The sequence below is a fragment of the Anopheles marshallii genome, chromosome 2 (genome assembly GCF_943734725.1).
Source record: "Anopheles marshallii chromosome 2, idAnoMarsDA_429_01, whole genome shotgun sequence".
Lineage (NCBI taxonomy): Eukaryota > Metazoa > Arthropoda > Insecta > Diptera > Culicidae > Anopheles > Anopheles marshallii.
This window is the reverse complement of record NC_071326.1, coordinates 52,788,166-52,815,910: the sequence shown is the minus strand read 5'-3', so window position 1 is coordinate 52,815,910 and position 27,745 is coordinate 52,788,166. Positions and strand designations below refer to the sequence as shown.

Below are 27,745 nucleotides of genomic sequence, written 5' to 3'. Positions count from 1 at the left end.
ATCGACACCAAGGAACAAAATATTAATGTACAAACAAAAAACAACAAACATCGGTTAAATACAAATATTTGCCCGACACCCTGTGTAATTTTGCAACGCATCCAAGTGTATGGTATAAACAAGATGATTCAATATGACAAAAGTTGTCAAGTTTCAGCCGACTGTCAACAGCGTTTTGCTATAGGATTTCTGGACATCGCAAAATCTTCTTGCATCTGTAGCTGAAACGATTTCGACGTTTTCGTGAATAAATCAACTCGAAGGTAAGTATTGCAACGCACTGCCGGTGCTCGCTCCGGTATAATAAGTGATGTAGTGTGGTGCAATCAGTAAGATACGTACTGATATTCACTGGATGAACTGTTCCGGTTGATTCCAAGTTACATAACGTGAGGTTAGAGGTTCCTGTTGCTCTAAATACGTTTTTTATACCGATAGATGCTGACCAACCAGATGTTGTCCGCTGTCCGGGTGATGGGACTGCAGACCCGCCGTAATTATGGTGCATCTGCTGTACTGCTAGCGAAAGCAAGCGATCCAATTCAGCAGCTCTTCGTAACCAAGCTCCGTGAATACGCACAGAAGAGCCAGAGCGCGTAAGTTGAACATTTGCTAATCTATAGCTATTATACGAACAGTTTGTTGTTTCAATGAACATATATTCGAAATTAGGGCACAAATTTACGTTATCAAATCTTTCAATACTTTCAGCGGTGGCAAGCTTGTTGATGCTACACCGGAAATCCAACGTGAATTGAAACAGGAGATGGAGAAGCTGGCCAAGCAGTACGGTGGAGCGCAAGGCGAAGATATGACTGCCTTCCCTACGTTCAAGTTCGAGGAACCTAAGATCGATCCAATTAACGCTAGTGCTTAAATTATGCCGGGTCATCTAAGAGTATAGGAACTAAAACTACTGCTGAAACAGATGTAAAAAGTATCGAAATTGTGTAGCAGTTTATTTGGCTAAGAAAAGAAACGTTATTCAATCTAGCATCTAACATCAAAAGCGAAAAATGTATCGCAAAATGAAAAAGGATGTGAGCACATGACAAACTGGTAGTGGCTTACGTTTGTAGTATGTGCTGAACGGTTTCCTCAAGTATACGCATGTGATAGTCCTTGGCAAGTATGTGGAACGTCTGAAGCAAGCGTCGTATCTCTGCCGTAGAAATGAGGTTTTCGAAGTTTCCAGTACAAGTGCAGTACTGCGAGAGGTTTTCGCGCTTGATTTGCTTACACTTGATGCACCGTAGATCCTGCAATGTGTAGGACATAAGCTTGCGTTGAACCACGTCGAGGAGACGCATTTCAATTTCAACGTTATCGTAGTCAACGTTACACTGTGCACACAGCCACACTGGTAAGTCGCCATCCTTCAATGCTCGATGAGTATCTTTGCAGAGATCCACATCCCGGCAATGATTGCATGCTTGGCAGATCACCTCGGTGAGAACGAATGATTTTATCGACTCCTTCCAAGCAGCCTTATCACTAAAGTCACCGACGCCCACAAGCAGTAACATGTTCCGGCGCATGGTCGTCAGCTGCTCCTCGGCGTCCTTGCAGGCAGATAATGCTTTAGTGACAGCCTTGATAAACTCCAATGCCGGACCGTTCGCACCACGTGCATATCCGTCATGCATTTTCTGCACCATCCCGTAAGCAACGCAGGCTAACTTTTTTAACGCCATTTCAGGTGAGACTCCTTCGGCTATCGTTTGTAGGAAGGACACAATAAAGCTCTCAAAATTGTGACGGCATTTTCTCTCCTCAGGAAGCTGCTCGGAGATGCTCCAATTCATTTCGAGTGATAGCTCCTCTTCTTCTGATTCCGCTTGCGATGTTAATGTACCCATTTCTTCCGAAACGATCACATCTTTCGGTAGATTTCCTCTCACTCCACCGTAATTCGTAGTATCAATCCACAGTAAAAATTCCCATGCTTGATGAAAGGATAACGAAACACTGTGAAACAGCTCGCGATTACGGATGTTTTGCACCACAAAATCCGTGTAGCTGATGGCATCGGCAACCGTGCGCTTGCCTGTATCAATTACGATGCGATTGAAGTCTGCGTATATGATCTCCGCTTTCATGCGCCGAAATTCGGCCACTATTTGTAGAAACAGCTTCCGCATAAGAGTGTTGAGCGCTCGTCGTAAAGCGGGATCGTACAGCAGGGCACGGCTCGACCGTACCCAACGATAGAAATGAATGATTTGGAAGTCGGAAAACACATTACGGTTGATGGAAACTTCACGCAACCATGCATTGACCATTATTCGCATTACTCGAAATGCTTGACTGCAAAGGGCCGTTTCATCGTAGTTCGAAAGCTGCTGACCGTTTGGTCCAGTAGTGATCATGTCTTCTAGCGATGCTTGAGGCATTACATCGAATGTGATTGCGGATGAAGTACCCTCTAGTTCCTGCACTTTGCTGGCTTGTAGCAGAGCGGACACGGCCAAACTTTCAACGGTTAGTTCAACGCAAACGGAACGATAAAGACCCATGCGATTCTGTACGATCGAAATGTTATCTTCAAACTCAGCCAGTAATCGGCTGTCATCCGCTTCCCGTCCCCCAAGATCTGGACGTGCCCCGGAAGAACACCAAAGAACAAAATTGTGACGTTGTAGAAGCCTCGCGTAAAACAAATCTGCCCCGAATAGAACCGTGTCCGGAGGCATGTTACCCAACGGAAGCTGGAAATAGAGACACTGCTCAAGCATCATTTGGAGCACGCGGTTTAGATTGAGAAAGTGTCTTATCATGGAACGAGCGCCGTGGCGTTGCCAATCGAGTCCCGAAAGAAGAGCCGCATCGTCTGCAATGTGAATGGAAACCTCTGGAAACTCTAAGCAGATGGGCAAGTGTTGGTTTAACTTATGCAGTCCAACAGCTGTCTGGAGGCATAACAGGGTTGGGCCACGTTTTTCGTCCCGATATGCAGTTAAGGCACGCGTTACCCGCTGGTATACTTGTTTAGCATCAATTTCCATATATACTTCGAATGTCATGTCCGGTGGCGGAAGCATTTCTTCTTTGCCCTCATTACCAGCAGTTAGAAGGGCAATCCGTTCTGAGGTGTAAAGATTCTTTACAGTCGGTAATTGATTTGTGCGTACCGTATCCAGTACGATCACAAACGCTTTTTTGCTGGCTGGTGAAAACAGACCCCACATTTCGCGCTTTCCTGTTGGGGATACGTGTTGGTAAATGAATATCTTTCGCATATTCACCCCACTATTTGTCGAGTTCGTTAAGTACGGTGCAGAAGAAATTGAACGCATTTCGAGTTGTTGTATGTTGAACGAATCTAGATCTTTCGTTGCCAATGCTGCTAGCGCCCTAGCTTCTGATCGTTGAACTGCACATACACAACCCAGTTCCATGAGAGCACGAAATTCCAGTGTCATCTGGGTTTCATAAATGCCCTCAATATCAGGCGTGGCAAGATCAGCAAGCAAGCCCAAACGATTATCGCGAAATATCTGCTCTGGTACCACGTACTGGTAAAGATGACAAACCGGTCGAGCGCGAGGCAACACGCGGTGTACTTTCTTCCACATCGATTTGGATCCGTTCGCTGTTCCATCGTTTTCAGGAGGAGCCGGTGTTCGTTGATTGACGTAAAAGATTCGTGGTACCGAGAGTCGAATTTTGTGCAACTCTTCCCCTACCATAGCCCAAACGGTAAAGTTGCCCAGGTCGTCTACCGGCAAAATCTGTATAACCTGCCAGCTTTGTTCAATTAATGAGCGTTGCGTTTTGCGCAAGAAACCGCCTAAAGTTACAGCTCGAGTTGGTGCTGCCATACCGACACTACCTTCATCGGCAGCAGTACGAATCCGCTTGCTGTTACGAACATCACGATGGTGACGATCGCGTTGAGTTATTTGCCAGCGCCATTTGCGCTTGTGAAATCGCAGCCATTCAATCAACTCTGCCTTATTTGTACCAGGTGATGGAGGATCTCCCAGAGCCTCACGCCATGTTTTCGCAACCGTTTCATTATCTGGACTTTCTTCCTGATCTTCGGAACCTTCGCGACGACGTTTATGTGTAACGGGAATACCCGTTAAGGCTCTTTTGGCCTGTTTGCGAACTAAATCTTCTACGTCAGTAAGCCCACTATTGCTGGCTGATGCTGGTTTTGGTGGTGCTACGCTAAACATTTCACTTATGCGCCGTTGCTTTAAGGTATCATTTTTTTCCAACATTTTCTTATGCAACCAATCGGGATGTTGAACACGGGGGACCGGATTGTTCAACCCCTGCAATGCGGCCGGAATGGTAATGATTTTTTGAATCGTTCCTCCCAAACGTTCGATGTAATAGTTCCAATCGAGTACGTCCCGAATGTCTGCATCGCCCATAGTATTGTCCTTCAGCCAGCGTCGCAAATAGTGTCGCCGTACACTTACTTCCGATTGAAATATTGCCAGTGGTATAGCTCTCTCTGTGACGGGGGCCCCTTCTGGTTTACGCGAAATGATAAACTTACACGCCAGCCCAGCGTCTTTTACCATCTGATCACCTAAAAACTCGGCTAACCGTTTCGCCGTGGAGATGGAAGTAGATTTCTGTTCCCCATAGTCTTCCAGCTTCCGTGACATTGAGCGGTTTTCTGCAATCAGTTCGAATAGTTCGCTATCCGGCATATTGTGCCCTTTGCTGTATAATACATCAAGCCAGTAGTCAGCGATTTTTGCCACGGACGCATAACACTGCTCCAGAGTAGTCCCTTGCAAAAACGCTTCGAAAACGGAGGATTGAAAAATTTTAATCAGTTGTAGCTCTCCTCGTCGCTTCACCTCGAAACCCTTCAGCTCCGCCAATGACCCATCAAAGTTGAATACCGCATACCGTTTCTTCAGCTTTTTACCTTCCTCTTTGGCCGCTGGAAGCACCATTGCCAAGTACGGTCCATCAACCTCGAAGAAGATCGAGTTTTCTGATCGAATGGAATACTCGGCTCCCTGTCCGTCGGCAGAATTGGTTCGATCCAGCACATGATACTGCTCATTGGTAAAATGATCCTTTACCATAGTATTCAATACAGCGTTGGGGTATGACACGTTGAGAGTTTTCTTTTTCTGATGGTTTGTTCGAAGGGTAAACTCTTGAGGAAATGATGCCGGTAAAATGCACCATATACCGTCGGTATCCAGCTCAAGTGGTCTTCCAACGCGTTCGATAATTTCTCGCGCTTTCGTAATAATGTTCGAGCCTGTCAAACAGACAATTCCTGCCATTGGCATACTGTGCCACCGGGCACCCTTACGCATCACATATCCATAGAACGAATTTAGAATGCATTTGTGTGCAAGTTGCAGTGAGTCGTACAGTACTTCACGTCCTTTGGCGGCCTTTACTTCACCAGCATCACCACTCTTCACTGCCGCTGTCACAGCTGCTTTGGCAACCTTCGTTAATGCTTTATATTCATAGCGTCGATCGCGGAACGCACGCACTGTGTCGACGTAAAAACTATTCTCCTTCTGGCAGATGGTAGATGTTCGCGTCTCCAATCTCGTCACTTTTGTTTTCTTGTACGCCTTTCGGCAGTAATCAGACAGCCTTTTTTTCTCGTAATTTGCTTGATCCTCTCGTGACAGTTCGTGAAAGGCACGCTGAGGGCCCCCAGGGAATAGTGGTGGAAATTTTTCCGTCTCTAGTTGCTGCTGAATGCGCTGAAATTCGTTTCGACTCGCTGGTAGCATTTCTCCGCGCCACAACCATTCCATGTCCCGTTTGCAACGTGCACCCGGTTTATTGTAATCGCAAGCTGCACAATCCGCATCGCTCACCATGGACGACGGTTGAAGACGATTTGTAAGGATAATATTCGGGTACATAGCTCCGACATCGAGATGGTAAATGACCGGCTGTTCTAGGCGAGTTGGTATATCGTGTAATTGCTGGAGTGCCGATAGTATTTCTGACTTAACTTCTTCAAAATTAACCACGTCCGATATTGGAACGCCTTCTTCAACAACGATTGCATGCTCCAGTACCTTCTCAACGTTCCCTTGCAGTTGTTTGATCATATCAGGATCGAGTCGAAAGCGAGTGCTGATATCAGCCCGAAACACGCCTGATTCGAGTGCCTCCACGTGTCCTCCGACGTACGTTTCTGAGTCCAGTACATGCCCATCATTTGAAAGCTTATTCAGCTCAGAAACTTGCTTGTTGGGAAATACGATATTAACCTTGAACGCTTCTTTCATAAGTAACGATTCACAAAGCGTCCCTGAGCCTTTCCGCAGGATTTCATCAGGTTCCATCGGAATAATTGTTGCCAATGCGAAGATGAATGGATGAACGTATTTCATGTATAGATAGTACGTGGCCACCGCATCTGAAACAGAATAGTTTGCCAATACCTGTGGTTGCTCGACTGCCATACGACACATTTCCTCAGGGTCCAACTCGACGGGGTCGTATCGAAGCTTACTCTTAGCGACTGCTTTTAATCCTTGCGAACCGACCGGGAGATACGAATCACGTTTCACCCAACACAAGCAATCAAGATGCATCGCCGGCCGACACAAGTAATTACCATCGCGTCCATTTACCTTCGAAAATCCTATCTCTCGCCGCATGTCCAAATCATACACAGCTGCCCGCGTTTCAACGAAAGGCCAATCGAAAAAGTCGCCATTATACGTTACGAAAATGTGCGGTTTCACCTCCAGTATATGGTCGAAGAACTTTTGTAACAGCCCAAGCTCGTTAGATTCGTTGAAAACAATAAAATTGCCTTCGAACTCCGGTTTTGGTGTGTACTCGAAATCATCTACGTCGCCACTGATGATCTCACGGTTGGTGATCAAATATCCTTGGCCGTCTATCATGTAGGAAATCATCATGATTTGATCAGTTTGCGCATCTGGGAATTTTAGCGGGAGCTTTGTTGTTTCAATATCGAACGCTAGTATGACTGGTTCAGGACGATCAAGGATGTCTGGTCGTGGTGTGATAACCGGCGGCTCATCTCCTCCACGACATCGAACTGAATACCATGAGCCGCAGAATATATTCAAATCAATAGACACGCGAACGTGGTACGGAACGTCATGTTCTCGCATATCGATAATATAATCGTAAAAATCCACATTCTGGTTTGGTACGCTTCCTTCGCTTTCAGTGCCGCCGTCGAAGCGAATTGCCGTGGATAAAGACGTACTTAACATTTGCATGTAGTATGTATTGGCTTTTTCACGCTCGCGGTTCTTGCGTACTGCGCTGTTCAAATCACGCTTTACCTTATTCATTTGGGTCATATTGGGAAAGCTCAATTTCAACAAATTCTGCTTCAAACCGCTAAGATGGTTCGGCAAATCAAGATCTTCTTTTTGGATGTGTTCAATGCCTAGCAACTGACCGGAATACTTTTTACCTAAAAACTTGGCCACCTCCAGTGATGTTCCATCGTGCGTGATCAGTAGAAGATAGGGAGCATAAATGACGGTCGTTTTATACCGACTTCCATCCATTTGTAAGAAATACATATCTAACGCGGCTACCAGTCGACGGTCATCGTTCAAAACTTCAGTCTGCAAAGAGAATATGTGGGAGAGTAAAAATTAGATCGGCGTTTTGAAAACATACCTTTTGCTGCTTACCGAGTGTATGTTGATGAGGTAGCCTATGCGTTCTTGCGTATCTTTTACCCGTTCGAATCCATACTTCAGGTCGATTTGATCATTCTCCCGTGATTGCCGATAACCGATCTCGTTGGTATCATCACTGAGGGATTACAACGGAAATGCATCACATACACAGTTATCTCGAACGTAACTGCATATTTTAATCTTACCCGTCCGCTTTTTCGGCATTATATTTTCCAGTGTTTGTAGAGAACATTTTCAGAAGCTTGCGATTTCTGTGTACAAGTAGCAAAATAACACCGTTGCAAGCCCAACATGACAGACACATTTGCGCGCCAAACGGAGGGACAGTTTTGTCAACGTGACTTCTCTGCGGAGTATCCACAACGATTAGCCGCAATATATATTTGGTTGATTAAGTGCGTTGTTCGGTACTAAAATGCGTAAGAAATTAACGTAAGGGATGATACACATTTCTATATTAGTTTTGTTTGTTAATTTCCAACAAAGTCTCCTGGTTGGGGGATTGCTTTTGATTGTCAATGTTCGATGTGAAAATGACAGCAGCGATCAGAATTTTTGACAAGCTGGTGTATAACCAGCTATCAACGCCAAGGCGCGCAAATGGTCGCTTGACAGCGTGTGGATTTGGCTTTGTGAAACATAACAATAAACAAAATGAGCGAAATATCTCGATTGAAATCACAAATAACTAGCCGGTTTTCTCTCGGTGGTTTCCAGATTCGAAGGTAAATTTGTGTATAGTTTAGTTTTACGCCGTTTCAACCTCAGTTCTTTTTTTACAGTGAAGCAAGCACATTCCTTGCCCAACAGCTGCTGCTACTTGATGCGACGGAACACAAGAAATGGATTACGAATGTGGCAAATCATGTGCAAGGTCAATGTTTAACCCTTCCTGTAGTTGAAAGGCAACATATAGAGCTGGCTATTAAGGAAGCAAACAATACGGGGTTAGATGATACAGAGACGATATTCAGAGTTATTAGTGCATTCGACGTGCCTTCGTTCGTGTACTGTGAAGAGAAAAAGAAGTTTCTCCCAGACACGAATAAGAAAAGTTTGTTGGCTTTATCGGATGCGAAGTCAAACTACATTCGCGAACGGTACTGGCTGCTGTGGCAAAAGACATGTCGTCACGATACGTTTTCCCGACGGGTCGCACCGGGCACGGCTGAGATAGGAAAGAAAAACAGAATGACTCTACGTAAAGTGGAGAATATTCTCTCAACGTCTAAGATGAACGATGTTGCCCTTTTGGGACTATTGACGCAGCTCACAGAAAGCCGCTATTACATGGAAGATCCTACTGGGTCCGTACCGATTGATATTACCACGGCCAAATTCTCGTCCGGCTTGTTTTGTGAGGGAAGTTTTCTGCTTGTATATGGGAAGTATAGCGACGGTATTTTGAAAGTAGATGAGATTCGTTTTCCATTTCCGGAGCTTGCGGCAGATAGCAGAGCATTTTTCGGATCCGTCAACAGTTGGGGAGGTCCTTCGAAAACGCTCCTGAAATACTCCAGCAATTTGACTGAATTGGAGAATGCTAATGTTGAGCATAGTATAGTATTTTTATCCGATTGTTGGCTGGATAGTCCGGTGGTAATGGAAAAACTGAATCATTTACTAAGGGGGTACGATGAATTCCCTCCCGTAGCAATAGTTTTGATGGGACCTTTCGCAAGAACCAACGAAAATATGTACTCGTTGAAACCCCTCTTTTTGAAGCTCGGTGAAATATTGACGGAGTGTGAGAAGCTTATTTCGCAAACCGATTTAGTTATAGTGCCGTCCATCGATGACCCTGCTGCGGCGAACATATTACCCCGGCCGCCAATACCAGATGCACTAACAGAGGAGCTAAAAAAGCGATTCCCCAGAACAATTCTTACTACAAATCCCTGCCGCCTGCAGTACTGTACGCAACAGATCGTAGTTTGTCGCGCCGATTTAGTAACTAAACTGTGTCGCAATACAATACATTTTCCCAAAGAAGGACTGTTGGAGGAACATGTGAGTCATTGCAAAACAAATATTACATATATTTCAGCAAACCATATTGATCATGTGTCGCATCACCATTTTGTTCACAGTTTGCCCGGACTATTACACAACAACATACCCTAGCGCCGCTAACTCCTATTGCATTTCCAACACACTGGAACTATGACGCAGCACTGTCTCTCTATCCATTACCGGACTTAATCGTTATAGGCGACCCATGCCAAGGGTTTCACACTACTGAGCAAAACTGTACGGTGATGAACGTAGGATCCTTTCCAAAATCGAAGTTTGCGTTTAAAGTGTACTATCCTTCTAGTAATACAGTTGAAGATTCACAGATACCCGATGAAGAATAAACATAAAGTTCACAGCTGGAGTAATAGTGTAGGCTACAAATATATTTGATAATGTTTCAAAGATTACCATCAGCATTTTTGTTTTCAAACAGCGTCGAGTTGAACCCATTGGATCAACTATTTGACGATTTCGTTTAAAACAAACACGAAATCGATATAGAAGAATTATCTAGAGTTATACAGCTAAATATTTGAAAGTAACTGAACAACTTATTTTTGAAATAGGCTTACAACTGTTTTATCTTTGATTCTTCAACTTATACCTATCGTTATTTGAATAGTTATTACAATGATGTTGTTGTTATCTGGTGCTTCAACCGCTTCGCGGTCTTGGCCTGCTGCAGGAGTCCTCTAAACCGCTCACGGTCGAGCACTTTCGTCTGCCAATCCAATATCCCGCCCTTTCTGACGGGCATCACTCCATCGCAGTTTGGGCCTACCACGCCTCCTCTGTCCATGTGGGCGACCTAACAGGACTTTACGGGCTGGGTGGTCCGGTTGCATTCTCATGACGTGACCAGCCCACTGGAGCCTGGTGATTCTAATCCGCTGTACAACAGTAAATTCATAGACCTCGTTATTGTAGCGGCTCCTCCATTGTCCTTCCATACATACGGGGCAAAGATCCTTTTAAGCATCTTTCTCTCGAACGCCCTCTCGAAGAGGGTTTCGTCAGTTTTGCACAAAATTCATGTCTCAGAGGCGTATGCGAGTACTGGAACTATATAAGTTCTATATAGTCCCAGCTTCGTTCGTCGCGACAGGTGTGTTGAGCCAGCAGCCCTAACGCGTATTTCAACATCAATGTTATTGTCGGTGCTGACTTTTGACCCAAGATAGGAGAAATTTTGGACGACTTCGAAAGACCCCTGCGTTGGTTAGGATGTGTTAGCACGGGCCGCTGGTGGTGCCACCAACAACTTAGGTTTTGCCTCGTTAATCTTCAACCCGAGGTTTTCTGCCGCCTGCTCAATCAGCGTCATCAGCATATGCCAAGATCTGGATTGACTTATAGAAGATGATCTCTGAAGTTTCCACCTCCGAGTCGCGGATGGCACTCTCTAGCACTAGGTTGAAGAGTAGACAAGCAAGCCCATCTCCTTGCTGCAGACCCTTGGTGGTAGCAAAGGGCTCTGAAAGTTTTCCATCCACCATTCCATCCCCCGTTGTGACGTTGGTCAATGTGATTCGTACTAGTCTGGTAAGTTTGGCCGGGATTCCAAAAGAACTCATTGTGTTGTAAAGTTTTACCCAGGCTATGCGGTCGAATGCGTCCTTGAAGTCGATGAAGAGATGGAAGAAGTGTGGCTGCTGCTCCACCATCTTCTCCAAGATTTGTCGCATGGTAAAGATCTGATCAGTGATTGATTTTCCGTTTCTGAATCCCCTCTGATAGTTTCCAACTACTGGTTTCGTCAATGTTAGGTGGCAGTAGCATGATATCATCTGCTAGTGGAGCTTCTAGCAGCTCGTTGAACTGATCGTTTAATAATTCATCAAAATACTGAGCCCATCGCGAGATGACCTCTGGCCGGTAACTGAGCAGATCTCCATCCTTATTTCGACAACAGGTCACCTTAGGTCTGAAGTATTTCGGTGACCTGCTGTCTCTTGGTAAAACATTCTTCCGGATCCGTAACGCACTCTGATTTCTTTAAGTTCCCGCGCCGCTGTTTCTCCCAGATTTGATTCTTGGTGCGGTGAACTTTTTTCTTCTCCCGTCTGAGCCGTGTCTATTCATCTGCCGTGTGCATGCCCGCGTTCTATACCGCTGCTGCATTGTTCGGTATGCGCAGTTCTTACGTTCCGTCACATGTCTGCATTCTTCGTCGAACCGGCCATATCTGACGTTGCCCCGACGTGGTGGGATAGTGGCATTAGCACAGTTGGTGATATTCGTTTTTAGAGCGTTCCACCTTTCGCTCGTAGTTGTGTATGCATTTTCCGGTAGCAGAGCCTCATTTATGGCGGTTGCGAAAGCCTGTTGGACATTGCTGTCCTTTAGGGAGTCCGTGTTGAGTCGGACCTACGTGTTTACTTCATCCCCATTGGCGCGGGGGCGAGCAATTCTGCAACGTATCACTAGGCCAAACAAGTAGTGATCGGAATTGATGTTGGCACCTCGATTTGTTCTGACATTTGACAGGCTTGATTGTCTTCGGCGGCTTATCAACACGTGGTCGATCTAATTGCTGGTGGCTCCATCCGGGGATACCCATGTGGCTTTGTGGATATCCCGACGCGCTAAATTTTGTACTTCCAAGAAACAGATTGCTTGCTGTTGCAAACTGGACCAATCTACTACCATTGTCATTACTGTGCTCATGTAGACTGTGACTACCAATGCATTGGCGGTACATTGGTTCCCCACCGATTTTAGCATTGAAGTCCCCCAGGATGATTTTATGGTCATTGGTAGGACATTGGTCTATGGTTTTTGTGAGGCGCTCGTAAAACAGGTCCTTCTCTTCTTCGCCCTTGTCTTCGGTAGGGGCGTGAACGTTAATGAGGCTGATGTTGAAGAATCTGCCTTGCATGCACAGGGTGCATGGCTTGTCATCAATAGCCTTGATGCCGATGATCATCAAGTTGCTGCCACGTCTGTTCTGCACATCTTTCCCTAGCCACCGGATTTTTTGTAGAGCTACGAGGTCCATGTTCGGTGTGGCTAGGGCGTCATCCGGTTGCTTTAAGGCTCCGGCTCTAGAAAGAGTGCGTACGTTCCATGAGCCCTTACAAATCGTAGTCCGGAGGCGTAGCGTGGGTCGTATTCCGGTAAGTCCGTTTCGATTCTTGTTCCTGTGGCTTTCCGTAGTCACTGTGTTATTTGAGGCAGGGTAACTGGTCCTGCGCCCAAGCCCCCAAGTACCTCTGGAGGGCCTCACAGCTTAGATAGCGTCTGGTTGTCCCCCCGACGTACAGGTAGCCCAGAGAATTGGACCACCCACCCCCTTCTGTTTTGCCATGTGCCACCATCCAGAGGTTGGGACAAGCCCGTGTACCCAACCTTGAATATGCGGTGTCACATGTTACCACTCTGCACGACAAAGACGTGGCGGAATAGGAGTTGAGTAGGAGAGCCTGTGGAACCTTCGAGAGGTTTCGGATCCTACCCCGTTACAGAGCACTTACTACAATGTTGGGGTTAAAATTCTGTACTCTTTCTTTACTTTGTGAATTATTAATTCTGTCAATTCTATAAATTTATGTACTGTATTTATACTTATGTTTTCATGGGGTTTAACCCTATTTGCTTAACTTTGTTTAACACATGTTTCGCCGTGTCAAACATAACATAAAAGTGTTTAGGGATTTCCATGAGCATTGCCCGAAATCGGGTGATGCAGCCTTCAACGTGTTAAAGTTTCTGTGTGCCCTTGATTTATTCGATGATTTCTGCTTAAAGCCGGGGCCACCTTTTTGTTTGTTGTACAACATTTACTGATTTGACAAATTCGCTTCTGAAAAGCTCTTTTTTAAACCGTTTGTTTTCGTGATGAGATTCGTTTGCAGGTTATATTGGTTTTTGAATATTTCCCAAACAATGGTATCGTACTGTTCCTAGCCGAAGTTTCCTATATCCAACGGTAACGGATCGGTTCCTATCTAATCTATCTTTATCTTAATAGTAATTCGAACTAACATAGATGAAAACTAAGAAGTCGCGTTCTTCTTGTGTGTTGAAGGATCATGAAATAGCATGAATTCTTGCATCAAATTAAAATAACCGCGGACGTCTCAGCTTGTAAAGTTTCTTCTGAACGTAACATAACGTTTTTTTTTTAATTTACCGTCAGTCCGACCTGTCAATCTGTGTAGGGCTAGCTGGTATGAGATATGATCGTATATCGTTCGGATTATTAGACCGAATGCTTCAGCTTTCTGTATCCTCAGAGGACAGCCCTGAACTTCTCAATGTGCATATGTGAAAAGAAAACAATCAAGATATGTGATCATTTATCAAGAGTTCCAAGACATCCATATATACAATCGAGTGAAGTGTTTAAATAGTCTATTGATGTTTATTTAAATTGTAAATTGCAAGATTGAATGAAGCGTGAGTTTATTTAATATGAAGCGTTTGATTCATCTAAAATTGTTTTGTAAATTGTACCTTGAACACAGGTTGGTTATGAAATCGATTAATTTTATTTTTTGTTTTGGGATATAAGAAATTTTATGATATGAAACATTCGTTATAAATTATCACCAATTGTTAATAATGTAGATGCAGCAAAACGGATTTCGTAGTACAGAACAAAAACTCAACAGGTAACGTTTTGCCTTCTACCCAGATGTTTAGCACCTGGTCAAACAATTTCTTTTAAGTACATTTTCTGTTCCCGGTAATGTGTCAACTTGTGGATGTATTAAAGTGACGATATGCGTCATCCATCGTCATGAGAAAATGTAATGTAATATTTTTTTTAATTTACAATATACGGTACCATATACGAGCAACCCTGTGAGTTAGCCGTTTAAAAACTTAAATTAAATTTCTTTGTACGGTTTTGAGAGACTGCAGACAAACTTTTTCCTTAGTCACTTTATTTAATATTAGTCCAAAGTGTAGATTCAGCTTGTTTGTAGATAATAAAGTTTAATCAGATGTATCGTTGCTGAAATCGCAGAAAATTCGCCGAAAAGCTTCCTGTGCTAGTACAATAACATGCTGTCCACGAGGGTAAGAATCTGTTCGAAGTATAAAACACCTTCAACCCGTTCAATAGCACGTGTGGCTAGAATAGTAGACACGCAACATCGTTTGAAAAAAGCGCAATAACAAATCGAAAACCAAAAACGGAAAATGAAATTTTTATCCATTTTCGTTGCTGCAGTGTCAATGGTGTCACTGGTATTTTTCGCAGTCGAAACCAGGGCGGATATGATTTGCGGTGAAATTCTACCTTCCGCTGGAGCAATCATTTGCCCTCTGCGATGTAACGATTTGAAATTTAAAGGAGGCCGCTGCGTAAATAGTTCATGTGTTTGCAATTAAGTTAACTGCTAGGTAGCTGCTACATTAAACAGCAAATAAAAAAAATAATAAAAGAAAATCAAACTGTGGCGTTTCAATTCTTTCCCTCTTGCTACTCATCCAGTACATACGGAGTTGACTGAGAATGGATTATCCAACAAACCAGAAACAATGAAAGTATTTACATCGCTAATTGTAACGAAGTCTTATAAATAAATAGGAAGTTCGCTAAAACTTTAGTTAGCGGGTACATTTTCCTACATTTCATATTTAACTGCGTCTCGGATTATTCTTTTATCAGAATAAGTTAGTGCTCTGGGATGCTTGTCTGGATGTGATATGATCCACAATCATTGGCATATTAAACCCAATGTTAAGACAATAGTTCGTGTGTCCACTTCTTGTTACTGGGAACAGTATTTCTACAAAGTAATTGTATCGTACAATTTTCCAGCAGTAGATGTTTCTTGTTTTATTGTCAGGAATGCTCATAACCGCGATGGTTAAATAATTTCGCACGCATATAGAAGGCGATCATTAGCAGTGTTAAATACGTATTTCAAATAAACACACATTCTAGATTCGACCATACTTTCGGATTAACAAGAATGGTTCTAGGAACTGGGAAGAATTAGCTAACGCCCGTATTATTTCACACTGTTATGTAGTTGTATCTTCTTTTAACGCTTTGTAATAATTATATTACTCTTCGATTGAACGTATCGCTCAAAATGACACGCAGCATGGGGATTTTCCATGAGCGACACACTTTTTGCGTGTCTGAAAAGTAGACACGGTTAAGTTGTTTGCACAATTGGAAGCTGGATATCACGCGGTCCATCGGTAGATAAGTTGACACATGTACCGATGGCTCGAACAGTACCATATACGTGGCACTTTCCATACACCATATAAACGGGAGCACTTGGCAGTCTTGAACCATTTGCAAAGGAAGTAAAGCCAGCAAAAGTGCTCCACGATGAAATTCTCCGTCGGTTTTCTGTTTGTTCTCGTGGCCGTGTGCTCGCTGTTCGGTGCAGCAATCAGTGCGGGTGTATGTGAAAGCAAAAATGCAAAGGCCGCCGCTCAGGCCTGCACATTACGATGCCGTGCCAAGGACTTCGAAGAGGGAAAATGCGTCAAGAACGACTGCGTGTGCAGCAAACCCCGTGAAAACTAAACTCCCAGCGAAGGATGCACGACAATAGAATCAGTCTACTCGATGCAATAAAGCAATAAACTACTTTCTCTGGCAACAAAAAACGATCAAGCAATAGTGTTAATTACTTTCCATTGTAATTTGTAGGACAAATTTGAGAATATCGATAAATCGAGAAAATCGACGCTATACTTTTAGAGCTGTAAATTAAATACACCATCTTTGCTTCGCATTAAGATCATGCAAGAATTTGCAACCGTTCGAGGATCACTCACTTAGTGGACTCCATCGATGACTTGCACACGATGAATTGTACAGCTTAAAACGATGCATTATGTTTGATAGTATCAAAATCATCAGTTTCAGCGAATCGAATTTTGTTGCCCTGTTCCAAAAAGGAAGGAAACGAATTGCATTTTTGATTCTCACATATCATAAAATAACACTCCCTGTGCGTCTTCAACTGGGTATAACATGTTGTACTTATATGCAAATGTCTTCTTTTTATCAGATTCTATATTACAACCAAGCGCAGATATAGCGCAACCTAGGATAAAACATTATTTTCACGATCCATTCGAGATTTGAACAAACATTGGGTGCGTGGTTGGGTTTGGTGATCGCGATTTTACTAACTGATCGCTCAGACCGCAAGAAAATAAATGAAACCAAAAGTTTCGAGCTGTTTTACTGTGAGTAAGTAGCTGTGAGTAAGTGTTACTCGAACTCGAACTCGAACCTAATTTCGACTCGAGATATTTTCTTAAGTTAAAATCACTGAATCAATGGCTGGAATCTCTTATCAATGGACTATGTAATCTAGCTACAATAAAGACCGGACAAAGACAATAAAGACTACTTTCTCGAGAGACCCCTTGTGGTACACTTCGGGGCCCATCTAGGATCCGGAGAGGGTTAAAGCGACGATTTTCGGGCCCATTTCTGCCACAATTCATACAGTTTTTCTTGTTAAACAGCTTTTTTTGGGGCCCCCAACATGGCGGGGCCTTAGGCGGTCGCCTACTTCGCCTACCGTTAGATCCGCCACTACGCATCAAACTCATTCATTATTTCATTCATAAAAACACTTGTTCTTCATACATGCAAGTGAGTACCCTGTCAGCATCCGATCTGATCAGACGTATCTAATCGTGCTGCGGCTAAGCAAAGCAAAACAAATAACGAGCAAGGTAATCAAAATCACAGTGAGAGGAAAAGAAAGCCTCCTCGGCTCATCGCGAGCCGATGTAGGAGAAAGATACTACAGGGCGATGCCATCGCCACGTGCTCTTATTCCACTTCTTCCCCGGGAATCAGTACCAGCAACAATTATGACATCCTTAGTGACGAGGAGGAGGCTCCTTCGACGCCCTTACAAGTTCCATCTGCCAGTGCTAAGCTGGTAAAAGCCAAAATTCCTCCAGATGTGCATAAAAAATCACCTCCGTAGGTGTAGTAAACTACACTACGAACTGTACGCGAAAAGGCATCGTGGTAAGCACTACCACATCGAAAGATTTCAAACTTGTAGATGTTTTAGAGAAACACAAAAAAGCCTTTTTTTACTCACCAACTGCCGGAGGAAAGAACTACGAAGGTGGTAATCTTTGGATTACCGAATCATGAAACAGAGTACGTTAAAAGTGCACTCACAGAATGCAAAATCACACCAAGTGCAATAAAAAAGCTCGAAATCAAGAAGAAACGCTTTGACGACCAAACTCTATATCTTTTTCACTTTCCACGGGGATCCATCACTCTAAGCGAGCTGAAACAGGTGAGAGCAGTTGATCACCATCGTGTATACTTTGAGTACTACACAAACAAAATGGTCCCCTGCAGTGCACAAACTGCCAACGCTATGGTCAAGGCAGTGCAAACTGCTACCTTGCTCCTGTGTGCGTGAAGTGCGCCGAAAAACACGTATCTAAATCCTGCCCACTAAGCTCAACCATTACCAGCCCAGATGGCAAAATCGCTGCGTCAAAACTCAAGTGTGCAAACTGTGGTGAACATTACACGGCAAAATTTCTCCGGCTGCCAGGCAAGAACACAGCAAAAAAAAGGTAACTCCAACACTTTCTCGTGTAAGAGACTACAACTATAACAAAACATCGTTTCCACGTCTTCACAACACATCAACTCGACCTTCTCCTACTTCACATCAAATGAACTTTACTAATTTGTTTAACAAACCACAAATGCGCACAAACAACATTGATTTTGACTTGAACGAGATAGGTCAAATCGTAGAAGATGTGTTTTCTAATCTGAGCAAGTGCAGCGCCAAAAAAAAATTATCGCAGTAATAGTGCAAATATCAGCTAAATACTGCTTTCCCCATCTTAAATAGTACGATAAAAATCAATCCCTGAAATGCTAATGGCATTTTAAACAAAAATGAAGAGTTCTTTAACAATTTTTTAAAAAAAGATAATCAAATTGCTGCGCTAAACGAAACATTCCTTAATAATAGTGTCCGCTTTACACATCCGAACTATAACACATACAGACTAGACAGACCTCAAGGCGACAAAGGTGGTGTGGCTTAATTGTATAAAAAATAACCCATGAATTAATGTGCCATTTCAACTTGAAAGTATTAGAAGCTATTGGAATTGCGATTAATACCCCGACTGGGACATTAACCATAATTTCAATTTATAACCCAGGTCCAAACACCGACTACGAAAGCTTTAGAAAAGACATTAGGAAACTAACCAATCTTCCAAACCATTTCATCATTTGAGGCGACTTTAACGCACGACACCGATTTTGGAATTGTAGTAAGGCAAATCAGATGGGAAAAACCCTCGTTGATGAAAACCAAAGAGGAAGTTTTTCAATTGTCGATCCTAAAGAGCATACTCATTATCCAGGTGATAATGAAAGTAAGAGAATTCATTGAAAAACGTAGAACTCCACGGTGCCCTTAGAGGTGTTTGTAAATATTTAGGTTTATTTAATAGGGTTAATAACTTAGGTTGTAAGATAAGATGAAATTATTCATAAAGGTTTGTTTCCTCCAATTTTTTCCAATTTAAACCTTCTATATCTGTAGAAATTATATCACAATTTCGTAATGCGCGCTACACTCCAACATATTGAGTTAAGGTCTAAAGAGCGGTACCGATAACAAATTAAAATTGTAAAACAAAAGCTATCAACAAACATGCACTGCTACTATTACTACTACTGCTACATACATGCAAACAAGATACAATATACAGCACTAAGCCAAACATAAGGAAGACGAGGTCACACAGACAAAACATTAGTTCGGCAACATTTAAAAATCACCCTGATGTAGGCTACATTCGAGCATTTGTAAATTGTTATTCATACTCAATATTTACCTTCAGTTTTATAACTTTTATTCCAAATAGCTTGGTGAAGTTATATGCTAAGCTAGTAGCGACTGGGTTTCCCAATCTATGAAACTTACATAAATGTTATATAGTTATGAAAGAGAATCATAATTTAAATTAAATTTCGAGCCCTACAATTTGTTTTTTTTTTTATGAATACAGAAACATATTAGGTTTCTTTTAATGATTTTTCACTCTCGAAGGAGTAATACAATTAATCCAACAAATTTGTCCTGAATGAATGTATTTCATAGCTGCTGTAGGCTTCTTAAGTGTTTTAACCCTATAAATGGAATTAATAACCACTGACAGGGTAATAAACGGTCGTGTAATGAAGCCGTAAGGATCTCGCGAGCATCAATCAGTGGCACTTGATTATGAATTATAGTTTGAGCCCTATCAACACCGAACGAATGTCATCAACGGACATTGTCTGCGGACCTCGGGGGAAGTGTATTCGATGGTCAGGTTATTGCACAGCAGCACAACAAGTTTGAAGCACGCGAATATAGCACAAGGGGCTATGTGGCAGAGCTTAATTAAATTCTTTCTTCTGGTAATGCAGCAAACAAACAAAAAAACAAACGAAATAGTTCACGTTCCCGAAGGTTCAAATTGGAAATTTCTGAAAACATAAATTTGACATGCTGATTCAAAGGTTCAAATTGGAAATTTCTAAAAACATGAATTGGCCATGCTGATGTATGGAAATGTTAAAAATTAATCCTGATGTTCATTGCGATGTTTTTCGTTATATTGAGAGAAGAAACGCTTTAGTGGCCCGGTGGCATGATAGTAGCGGCGCCGGTCTTCTTACGAACGGACCGGACCAAAATCCCATCCGGACCACAATCCCCCCGTAGCAAGGACTGTGACTATCCGGCTACGTGGCAAAATAAGTGGATACGGCCAAGTCGTTTTAACGAAAAAAAGAGAAGAAATGCTACACGAAACCAACCAGAACAAAGTCGGCGATGTGGCAACAGATTTGAATTGTGGTATGTCTAATATGATTTAACGATTTGATCATATTTTCAATTTTCCACTCACTTTACATCTATTCCGCACCGAGTTAAGTTTGGAGTAGGAAAATATTTGCTGTGTGGATAAAAAAAAATGTCAAAAGTGTGAGGAAACCTTCTAGTACAGTAACATGTTCTACGGCATGGAATCAAATACATGTAAATTACATTGCAAGTTGTATGTTGGCTCCACCGCAAGTGGGGGGAAATGATGATGGTTTCACACCCGCCGAAAGATGAACGCTCTTCCTTTTTAAGTTATTACTGCTTCCGAAGGCATTTCCATAACGGGCTTTGTAGGGCACAGGATGGAACAAGCAGCATCAACACGCATAGCAATTGAGCGGTTCACAACCTCGCTTCTTCGTAGCAAACGCAACCGTATCGCGGCAAGTGAAGAGAAGGGTTTACTTATCTCTCAAGGATATTGCTTGTCGTATCATTTTGGCATTCCATGGTACAAGAGCGTTAAACATGCGTCGTTGTTGCCGCTTTGTGGCAGGGAGTTGGTTTAAACAAATGGAGATAAATTGAGTGGTTGAAAGGTTTCCGAGTTTCGAGTGGTATTGGTACACATCGATTGGATTTTGCATGGTGTGGTTGCTACAGAGACCTTCTAATCTTGGAGTGCCGAACCAGTCGATTGGAAGAGTTTCGGGATTTGTTGAGTAAATAATAATTTTTCCAATGCACGTTCGTTTGAAAGTGGAACGAACACGGAGTGGGAATGAAAAATCTCCTGCATTGGGAAAGTAATTGATCTGAAGCAAGAGATTAAAGAATTATGTTTGATGTGTTGTTTGTGTGTCGGGTTACATGTTCATTTGAGCATGTGGAATATGTTTTAGAACAGCAATTTGAAGCGATGTTAAGTTTTTAAAGTCAAAAATAAAAATACACCAGGTTTTTATGGGAATGGTAGGGAATTGGATGAAAAATGGAGGTGTTTTTCCGAGATGGTGATCGTTTTATTAAAATTGCTGCAACTTCATTTTTTAGAAATAATCCTGTTGATGACGGCTTACTAAAATCTTTTAACATCTTCTACATCTGCCTAGTGGACAACTTTACGCGAATAATTCAAGATAGAAATTTACTGTTATGGCCCACTGACATGTATAACGTTAATTATTCAAAGAGACAAAGAATTCTATAGAAATTTCGGCCTAGTTGATCATATTTGTAATCGTCATACTTACCAAAGGTTCGTGTATGCCAATGAATTTATTAAGTATAAAGTTAGCAAAATAGTAAAGTAACAGAGTAATTTGAAAATTATATCTGATGTCCATAAATTTCCACTCATGAGACACAATCGTATTCAGTCTTCAAAAATAAGTAAATGTAGCCATTTGACAGGGCCATACCTTCATCACGGTTGTAAACGAAAGAATGTCATGTTGGAATGTCAAGAGCAGTAAAATACAGTCTGCCAACAGAAGGCGTCACATTCCTATTGCTTTAAAGTGTAAGCGAGAATTTGTTTTTTTTTTATTATTTGTGAAGAATGGCCAGGCCATACCATTAAACAAACAATTGATGAACGATATTGCAAGTACAGTTGGAATTTAACACAGCATGGACTGAAACGTCGTTTAGTACACAGCATGCCAGAAAATTACTTTCCATCGTTAGATTGTGTCACATTAAATCAAGTATTTGTTTAACAAAGTGTACGCAACTCTTTACACCTAGCGCACCTTCAATCCTTTTTCGTGCTACATCGAGCTTTCGGTTGATAAACGACAACAAGTAAAACATGAATTCAAAAGCCTCATCAAGCCTGCGGCCAAAGATTTCTACGGTTTCACCCGCTTTTGCAACGACTTTGCGCAAGAGAATTCAATCAAGCGAGTTAGTTGCCTGGAAGTGAAAAATAACTCATCAACTTACTTCTTCTGTCATCGTTCGGAAAAAAAAATTATTCGCGCAAGTATGCCGGCAGGATGTGTATTAATTGTACAGTCTGTATTTAGCATCCTGCCAATAATAATGATGGCGTAGACGAAAATCTTTCCAAAAGTTTCGGCAAGTATATACACCGGTCCACCGGGACGGGGTGCCGTTATCTTTACCTGTCTATCTGGAATGTCACTGGAACTATAACCAACCGTAATTAGAGTATCTGCGGGGTAAAAATGTTCATCGCTCATAATTTAAGCACTTTCCATCGGCTTCCCCGTAGCGTGCTCAAAACTTTCTTTCATATTTCTATCTTTTAAAAGTTTTGCCCGTTTCGCCTACGGATGTTAGTTTGGTGATACCTTCGCAAGGAATGCTCACAGAGTCAGAGTGTCTTTGAAGAGTGGAAATTAGTTTTTGAAAGAATTATTCAGTTATATAAAACAAGCTTAGGTTATCAACAGTTGTAATATAACGTTTTGCAGACTTAAAAATGAACAAAGACTGTACCATTTTTTAAAATAACATCCAAAACAAAGTGATATTGTGAATTTATTTGAATAATCTTTACTCTTACTACAACTTTCTTCAAAGAGTACTGTTTAATTTTGGTCGCAAATTTTGGGGTTGTGGTTTTGATTAGACACGTGGTTTGTATATTGAACGAAGCATGAGAAAAACTTGAGCCTGCTTAATTTGCTGGCATTTCAAGCATCGAGATGGGTGATAATGCGAGATATCGTAAAGTTTGGCTGCAAACCAAACGATGGGTTGAGTGTACTTCAGCAAAACTCTTAGTGTTGTCTATCTAACCGTATTACACAATAGTATATCTGCAGTTCGCTCTGTGAGATGAGTACATGCGTTCAACTTATTTGGCTTAAGCTGCTTCATTTTTTCGCTACAGTCACAGTGACCGCTAATTAATTGAAGAACCTTCGTAAAGGATTCGATTGGTGGTGTATGAGCGTTGTTATATCACAGTTCTCAAGGATCGGGAATAGATGCAGGCAACATATAATGATGAGCACGTACGGGGATACTTTCAAGCTGGATGATAAGCACACATAATTAGTTTTAGGAATGAATGTTTTCCTTGATAATCGATTGGCTATATTCAGCAAAAGTGGCACTTTGTGTTTATTATGGTGCTATCGAAAGAAAAGTAACATTACGGCACAATTAGTTGAATTGCGCTTAAATTTTAGTCAAGATTAAGTTTATTTAACGACACCATTTACAAACGTTCTACTACGCTAACACACTTCACTCGTGCATGGTACCACTTACGGATCCGAAGCTGTTACGGCGCGAGTTTAATTCAGTGTTTGGTAAATTAGCATTTTCACGTAGTGACATCTAGAGAAGAAACAATCACAACTGTTTGCCTTCGCTAATTTTCGACGTAGGTGGCTTTTAGTACACATCACCGAATTGCGCCCAATGCTCGCTCGGCGGCGAAGTAACTGTTGCTCGGCAATGGTGGTTATTTTATTTTTTGCATGAATCTTTCTATCAGAGCAGAAATGAATATCATTCCCCTAGGTTCCTTGTAGGACATGGTTCGGACGGACATGCGTACGAGTGTGTCATTCGTCGGGACATTGCGTCGTATATGAGACGTGTTGTGTTGGATAGCAGCGTCATTGGGCCACAGTTTGCAAGGGTTGTTGATAATAAACGCATCTTGTTGTCGTTAGAAAAAAAACCTGACTGAAACGAAAAAATGCAACCCATTGTAAATATGTTGGATGATGGTTATACCTACAGGTTTGTACATGGCATGGTTACCAATCGTATCCCGAATGCCAATATAATTTTATCAGTAATACCTGGCTGACTGACACATACAAACACTCTCGTCATTTGCTTCCGTTTTACGTTGTGCGCGCGACATAGCAATTCGAATCGTCGGGTATGGAACAGACATTGCAGCCGTTAGTTGCTACAGTTTATTTAGTCTATTTTTGTACTTGATGACATCGATATCGTCCATCAGATCGAAGCGTGGTTGGTTTAGCGATGTTGCATTTACAGTGCCCGCCATTGATGCTTGCTGGTAAGGGTCCACGTTAAATTTGGGATACTTTTGACGGATAGCTTTACTGCTGTTGTTGCTAATGCTGCTGATACTGTTGTGTTTTGGCCGCAGTCTGTTTTTGAGCTGTTGCTGTAATTGTTGCCCGTATAACGAGTCAAACGGATCAAAATTGTTCGACTGCTGGGTGCTGTAAGGGTCCTCAATGCTTTCTGGTTGGTCACGTTTTCTGCAGGTGAAAAACTGTCCCATGCTACCGAGTGCGTTGTGAATTTCAACCCCCGATACGTAGATATATAGAGCGACGGCCGATGCAAGGATGAATAGAACAATAAACACACCACTTAGCGCTATCCATAGTGCAATCGTTGCATTCGGCAGGTTCACTATAGGCAATGTTGATGGGTCTGTCGTAGGATTGTCCGTAATGTTGGTTGGATTAGTTTCTGTCGTGGTGGACATATTCCAGGGTGTTGGTGGGTTAGATATTCTGGTCGTGAGCAGTGCGGACGTCGTGGACGTGATGGCACTGATCGGCGTAGACGTTGTACTCGAAAGAATTGCACTGGTAGATGTGAGGGAAGTAATAGGAAGAGCGGTGGATGTTGTGCTGGTAATGGAGCCACTGGTTGGTTTTGTTGTTGTTGTTTGTATTATGGATGTTGTTGGTGTTGTTGTTTTCGGTGTACTTGATACAGTGGTAGTGGTAGATGTTGTTGATACCATAGGAACACTGGTTGTTGGCAACGTTTGCGTTAAATCGGAATAGTTTGTAATAGTAGTAGAAGTGGGCGTTGATTTCTCTGCAGTCGTACTAGTACGTCGTCTTCTCGTCGTGGTGTACATTTCAGTGGTGCTGGTATAAGTCGGTTCAGGTGATTTGGTGTTCGATAGTGTTGTATTTATAATCGATGGGGTCATGTACGTGGTAGTAGTGTTTGGAGCTGCGGGGTTTGTTGTAAAAAATGTAATCGGTGTTGTTGAGGTAACGAAAGCAGTTGTGCTTGTCAAAGAAGAATTAATTGTTGTGAAGCTAGTAGGAGACTTACTTGAGGTAGTAATTGTTGTCATCGGGTTGGTAATGACGTTAGACGTAGTAGTGGTGACCGGTATCGTGGTAGTTGTACGAACTGGGGTCGCAGTGGAAGGAGTTACAGTAGAAGTGGTTATTAAATTAGTAGAAGCAGTCCTAGTAGTGGAAGGAATGGTCGTGGTAGTAGTAATAGTCGAAGAGGTAATAATAACAGTAGTCGACGGAGTTGTTGTACTGATAGTAGTAGAAGGTGTCGTAGTTGTGGTAGTAGTGGATGGGGTCGTGGTGGTGGTAGTAGTGGAAGAGGCAGTAGTTGAAGTAGAAGTAGAAATGGTCGAAATCGTGTAAGTAGAGAAAGGGGTTGCAGTAGTGGTGGAAGGAGTCGTCCCGATGGTAGTGGTAGAAGGTATCGTAGTGGAGGTAGTAGTGGATGAAGTCGTGGTGGTTATTAAAGGCGTCGTAGTACTAGTTGAAGTAGTAGATGGTGTCGTAGTAGTTGCAATAGTAGGTGGAAACGTAATAGTGCTAGGAGGGGAAGCAGTAGTTGTGGTAGTAGTTGGTAAGGTAGTAGTTGATGTGCTAGTGGAAGAAGGAGTAGCAGTAGTTGTAGTAGTAGGTGGCAAAGTAGTAGTGACTGGTGTTGTAGGCGTTGTTCTGGTAGTAGATGTAGTAGTACTTCGGGTTCGCCTCGTGGTTGTATACGGAATCGAAGTTGTCCTTGTGGTAGGTCTGGTGCTGGATATGGTGCTTAGTTCAGGAGTTGTATAAAACTCATCTAACACCATACAGAACTCTTCTAACACCAGAGGATTAAACACTGTTATATACTCTATCGCCAGTTCTCCATCTGCGCTCATGTCTGCCTGGAGCTGTATTCTTGCACGTCTTATTTCTCGTTCCACCTTTCCCACAAATAAACTCCACGTGGATGTTTGGGCGCGTGTTGTCCAATTCTGCGCTAATAGTGGCTCTCCGTACTGATCCGTCATGTCCAAATCGTACACCATGAGCGTTAGTAAGCAAGGGCTTCTAAACATTAGCTGATAAATCATTCGAATCTCCGTGAAAGCGTTCATGTAGAAACTGTTTATCGATTCCGTGCAGCTAATGCCACGCACATCGTTCGAGAGGAAATAGGTAACGCTCTCTCGAAACGGTCGAAACAATGGCGACGAAGCGTATGCCCTCAGGCGAAAGATCTCGCGTACTGGCCCTGAACACTGTTGCACTTTCCACGTATTTATATCGTTGAAGTCTATTCGCTCACAAATCGAATCGGCCGCAGTTGATGTACGCACTATGATAATGAAAATAAGCACTATCGCGATCAGTATAGTTCCACCCCAACGAGTTTGTGTTGGATAGGCACCCATGTCGCATTGGATACGTTTGCGCAACAAACGTATCTTTCTTTTACGTTGGGTCGTTTCGAAGGTTCGCGCATGAACTAAATTTTTGTCTGGGTTCATAGATCCGCAAGCATGGAAAATTATCTTCATTTACTCATTGCCCACCAAAACATGGACGTTGCGATAGGTGCGATCGAAGATGGAAGATGTCAGATAAAATCGGTCAAAACGAAGTGGAGCTATGTTTGCCGCTGAAGTTGTGATAAAATTCTTGAAAGGTTACCCGACAAGAGAAACGGTGCCTTCTAACACATTCATTGCAGAACTGACAATATAAACATGACGAAATAGACGAGCAGCGGTGTCCAACTCAATCAAGAACGTAAGCTCGTGACAGATTAACGAACACATATAGCATAAATTCGGTATATTTTAAGATATTAAACGTAATCTGTAAAATGTAAGTTTGAATTCAATGGCTTCTTCAATGATTTATATGATCATGTCATATGCCATGTATGTAAATATATGGCCAGAATTAATCCGTTAAAGGTTTAAATCGATAAAGTATCGGGTAACAAAATCATTGTACTGCAGCGTGGGGAGTAGAACTTGATCGTTGTTTTGTCTTACTGGTTCTATGCAAAGATATTGATTATCTAGATCTAGGTTCTAGCAAAGATATTGATATTGTACGGACGTGAACTGTAGCGCGATGTTTGATGTGTCGTACTGGCTCAAAGCAGTACAGCTTTTTACTTGATTTACGTTAAACATACAGTACTCTGTGAAGATTTTGATTGTCCAGTTACTGATTTATCGACGTTGAAATAACTTCAAGGCCCACCAAATAAATGGGTGACTTGCTGACCAAATAAATGGGTGAATTTTAGAAG

General features: G+C 42.4%; 4 protein-coding genes across 4 annotated transcripts; 2 read left to right on the top strand and 2 right to left on the bottom strand.

Moving 5' to 3' along the window:
- Window positions 1-438: 438 nt before the first annotated feature.
- Window positions 439-915, top strand: LOC128719731 (ATP synthase-coupling factor 6, mitochondrial). Its single transcript, XM_053813361.1, has 2 exons — window positions 439-596; window positions 712-915. Exons 1-2 carry the CDS (start codon window positions 439-441, stop codon window positions 875-877), a joined length of 324 nt encoding a protein of 107 aa, XP_053669336.1. The 3' UTR covers window positions 878-915.
- Window positions 916-1,067: 152 nt separating this feature from the next.
- LOC128706860 (DNA polymerase epsilon catalytic subunit 1) lies at window positions 1,068-7,875 on the bottom strand. The gene is made up of 3 exons (XM_053801803.1): window positions 7,829-7,875; window positions 7,635-7,758; window positions 1,068-7,565 (listed from the first exon to the last, which is right to left on the bottom strand). Exons 1-3 carry the CDS (start codon window positions 7,873-7,875, stop codon window positions 1,068-1,070), a joined length of 6,669 nt encoding a protein of 2,222 aa, XP_053657778.1.
- Window positions 7,876-8,161: 286 nt separating this feature from the next.
- On the top strand, window positions 8,162-10,000 carry LOC128707509 (DNA polymerase epsilon subunit 2). The gene is given in 5 exon segments (XM_053802465.1): window positions 8,162-8,224; window positions 8,227-8,257; window positions 8,260-8,368; window positions 8,426-9,653; window positions 9,734-10,000. Coding segments are annotated over 5 exon segments (1,698 nt in total).
- A 14,374-nt stretch (window positions 10,001-24,374) lies between these two features.
- Window positions 24,375-26,873, bottom strand: LOC128708240 (mucin-2-like). The gene has a single exon (XM_053803199.1). The coding sequence runs from the start codon at window positions 26,871-26,873 to the stop codon at window positions 24,375-24,377; it is 2,499 nt and encodes an 832-aa protein (XP_053659174.1).
- Window positions 26,874-27,745: the final 872 nt, after the last annotated feature.

Excerpts from the sequence above, each read along its gene's own strand:
- LOC128708240 (XM_053803199.1), bottom strand. The coding sequence starts at position 26,873 with ATGGGTGCCTATCCAACACAAACTCGTTGGGGTGGAACTATACTGATC.
- LOC128719731 (XM_053813361.1), top strand. The coding sequence starts at position 439 with ATGCTGACCAACCAGATGTTGTCCGCTGTCCGGGTGATGGGACTGCAG. Across the intron at positions 597-711 it reads GCACAGAAGAGCCAGAGCGC|CGGTGGCAAGCTTGTTGATG; the intron begins GTAAGTTGAACA and ends CAATACTTTCAG.
- LOC128706860 (XM_053801803.1), bottom strand. The coding sequence starts at position 7,875 with ATGTTCTCTACAAACACTGGAAAATATAATGCCGAAAAAGCGGACGG. Across the intron at positions 7,759-7,828 it reads AATGCCGAAAAAGCGGACGG|TGATGATACCAACGAGATCG; the intron begins GTAAGATTAAAA and ends GTAATCCCTCAG. Across the intron at positions 7,566-7,634 it reads ACCTCATCAACATACACTCG|ACTGAAGTTTTGAACGATGA; the intron begins GTAAGCAGCAAA and ends TTCTCTTTGCAG.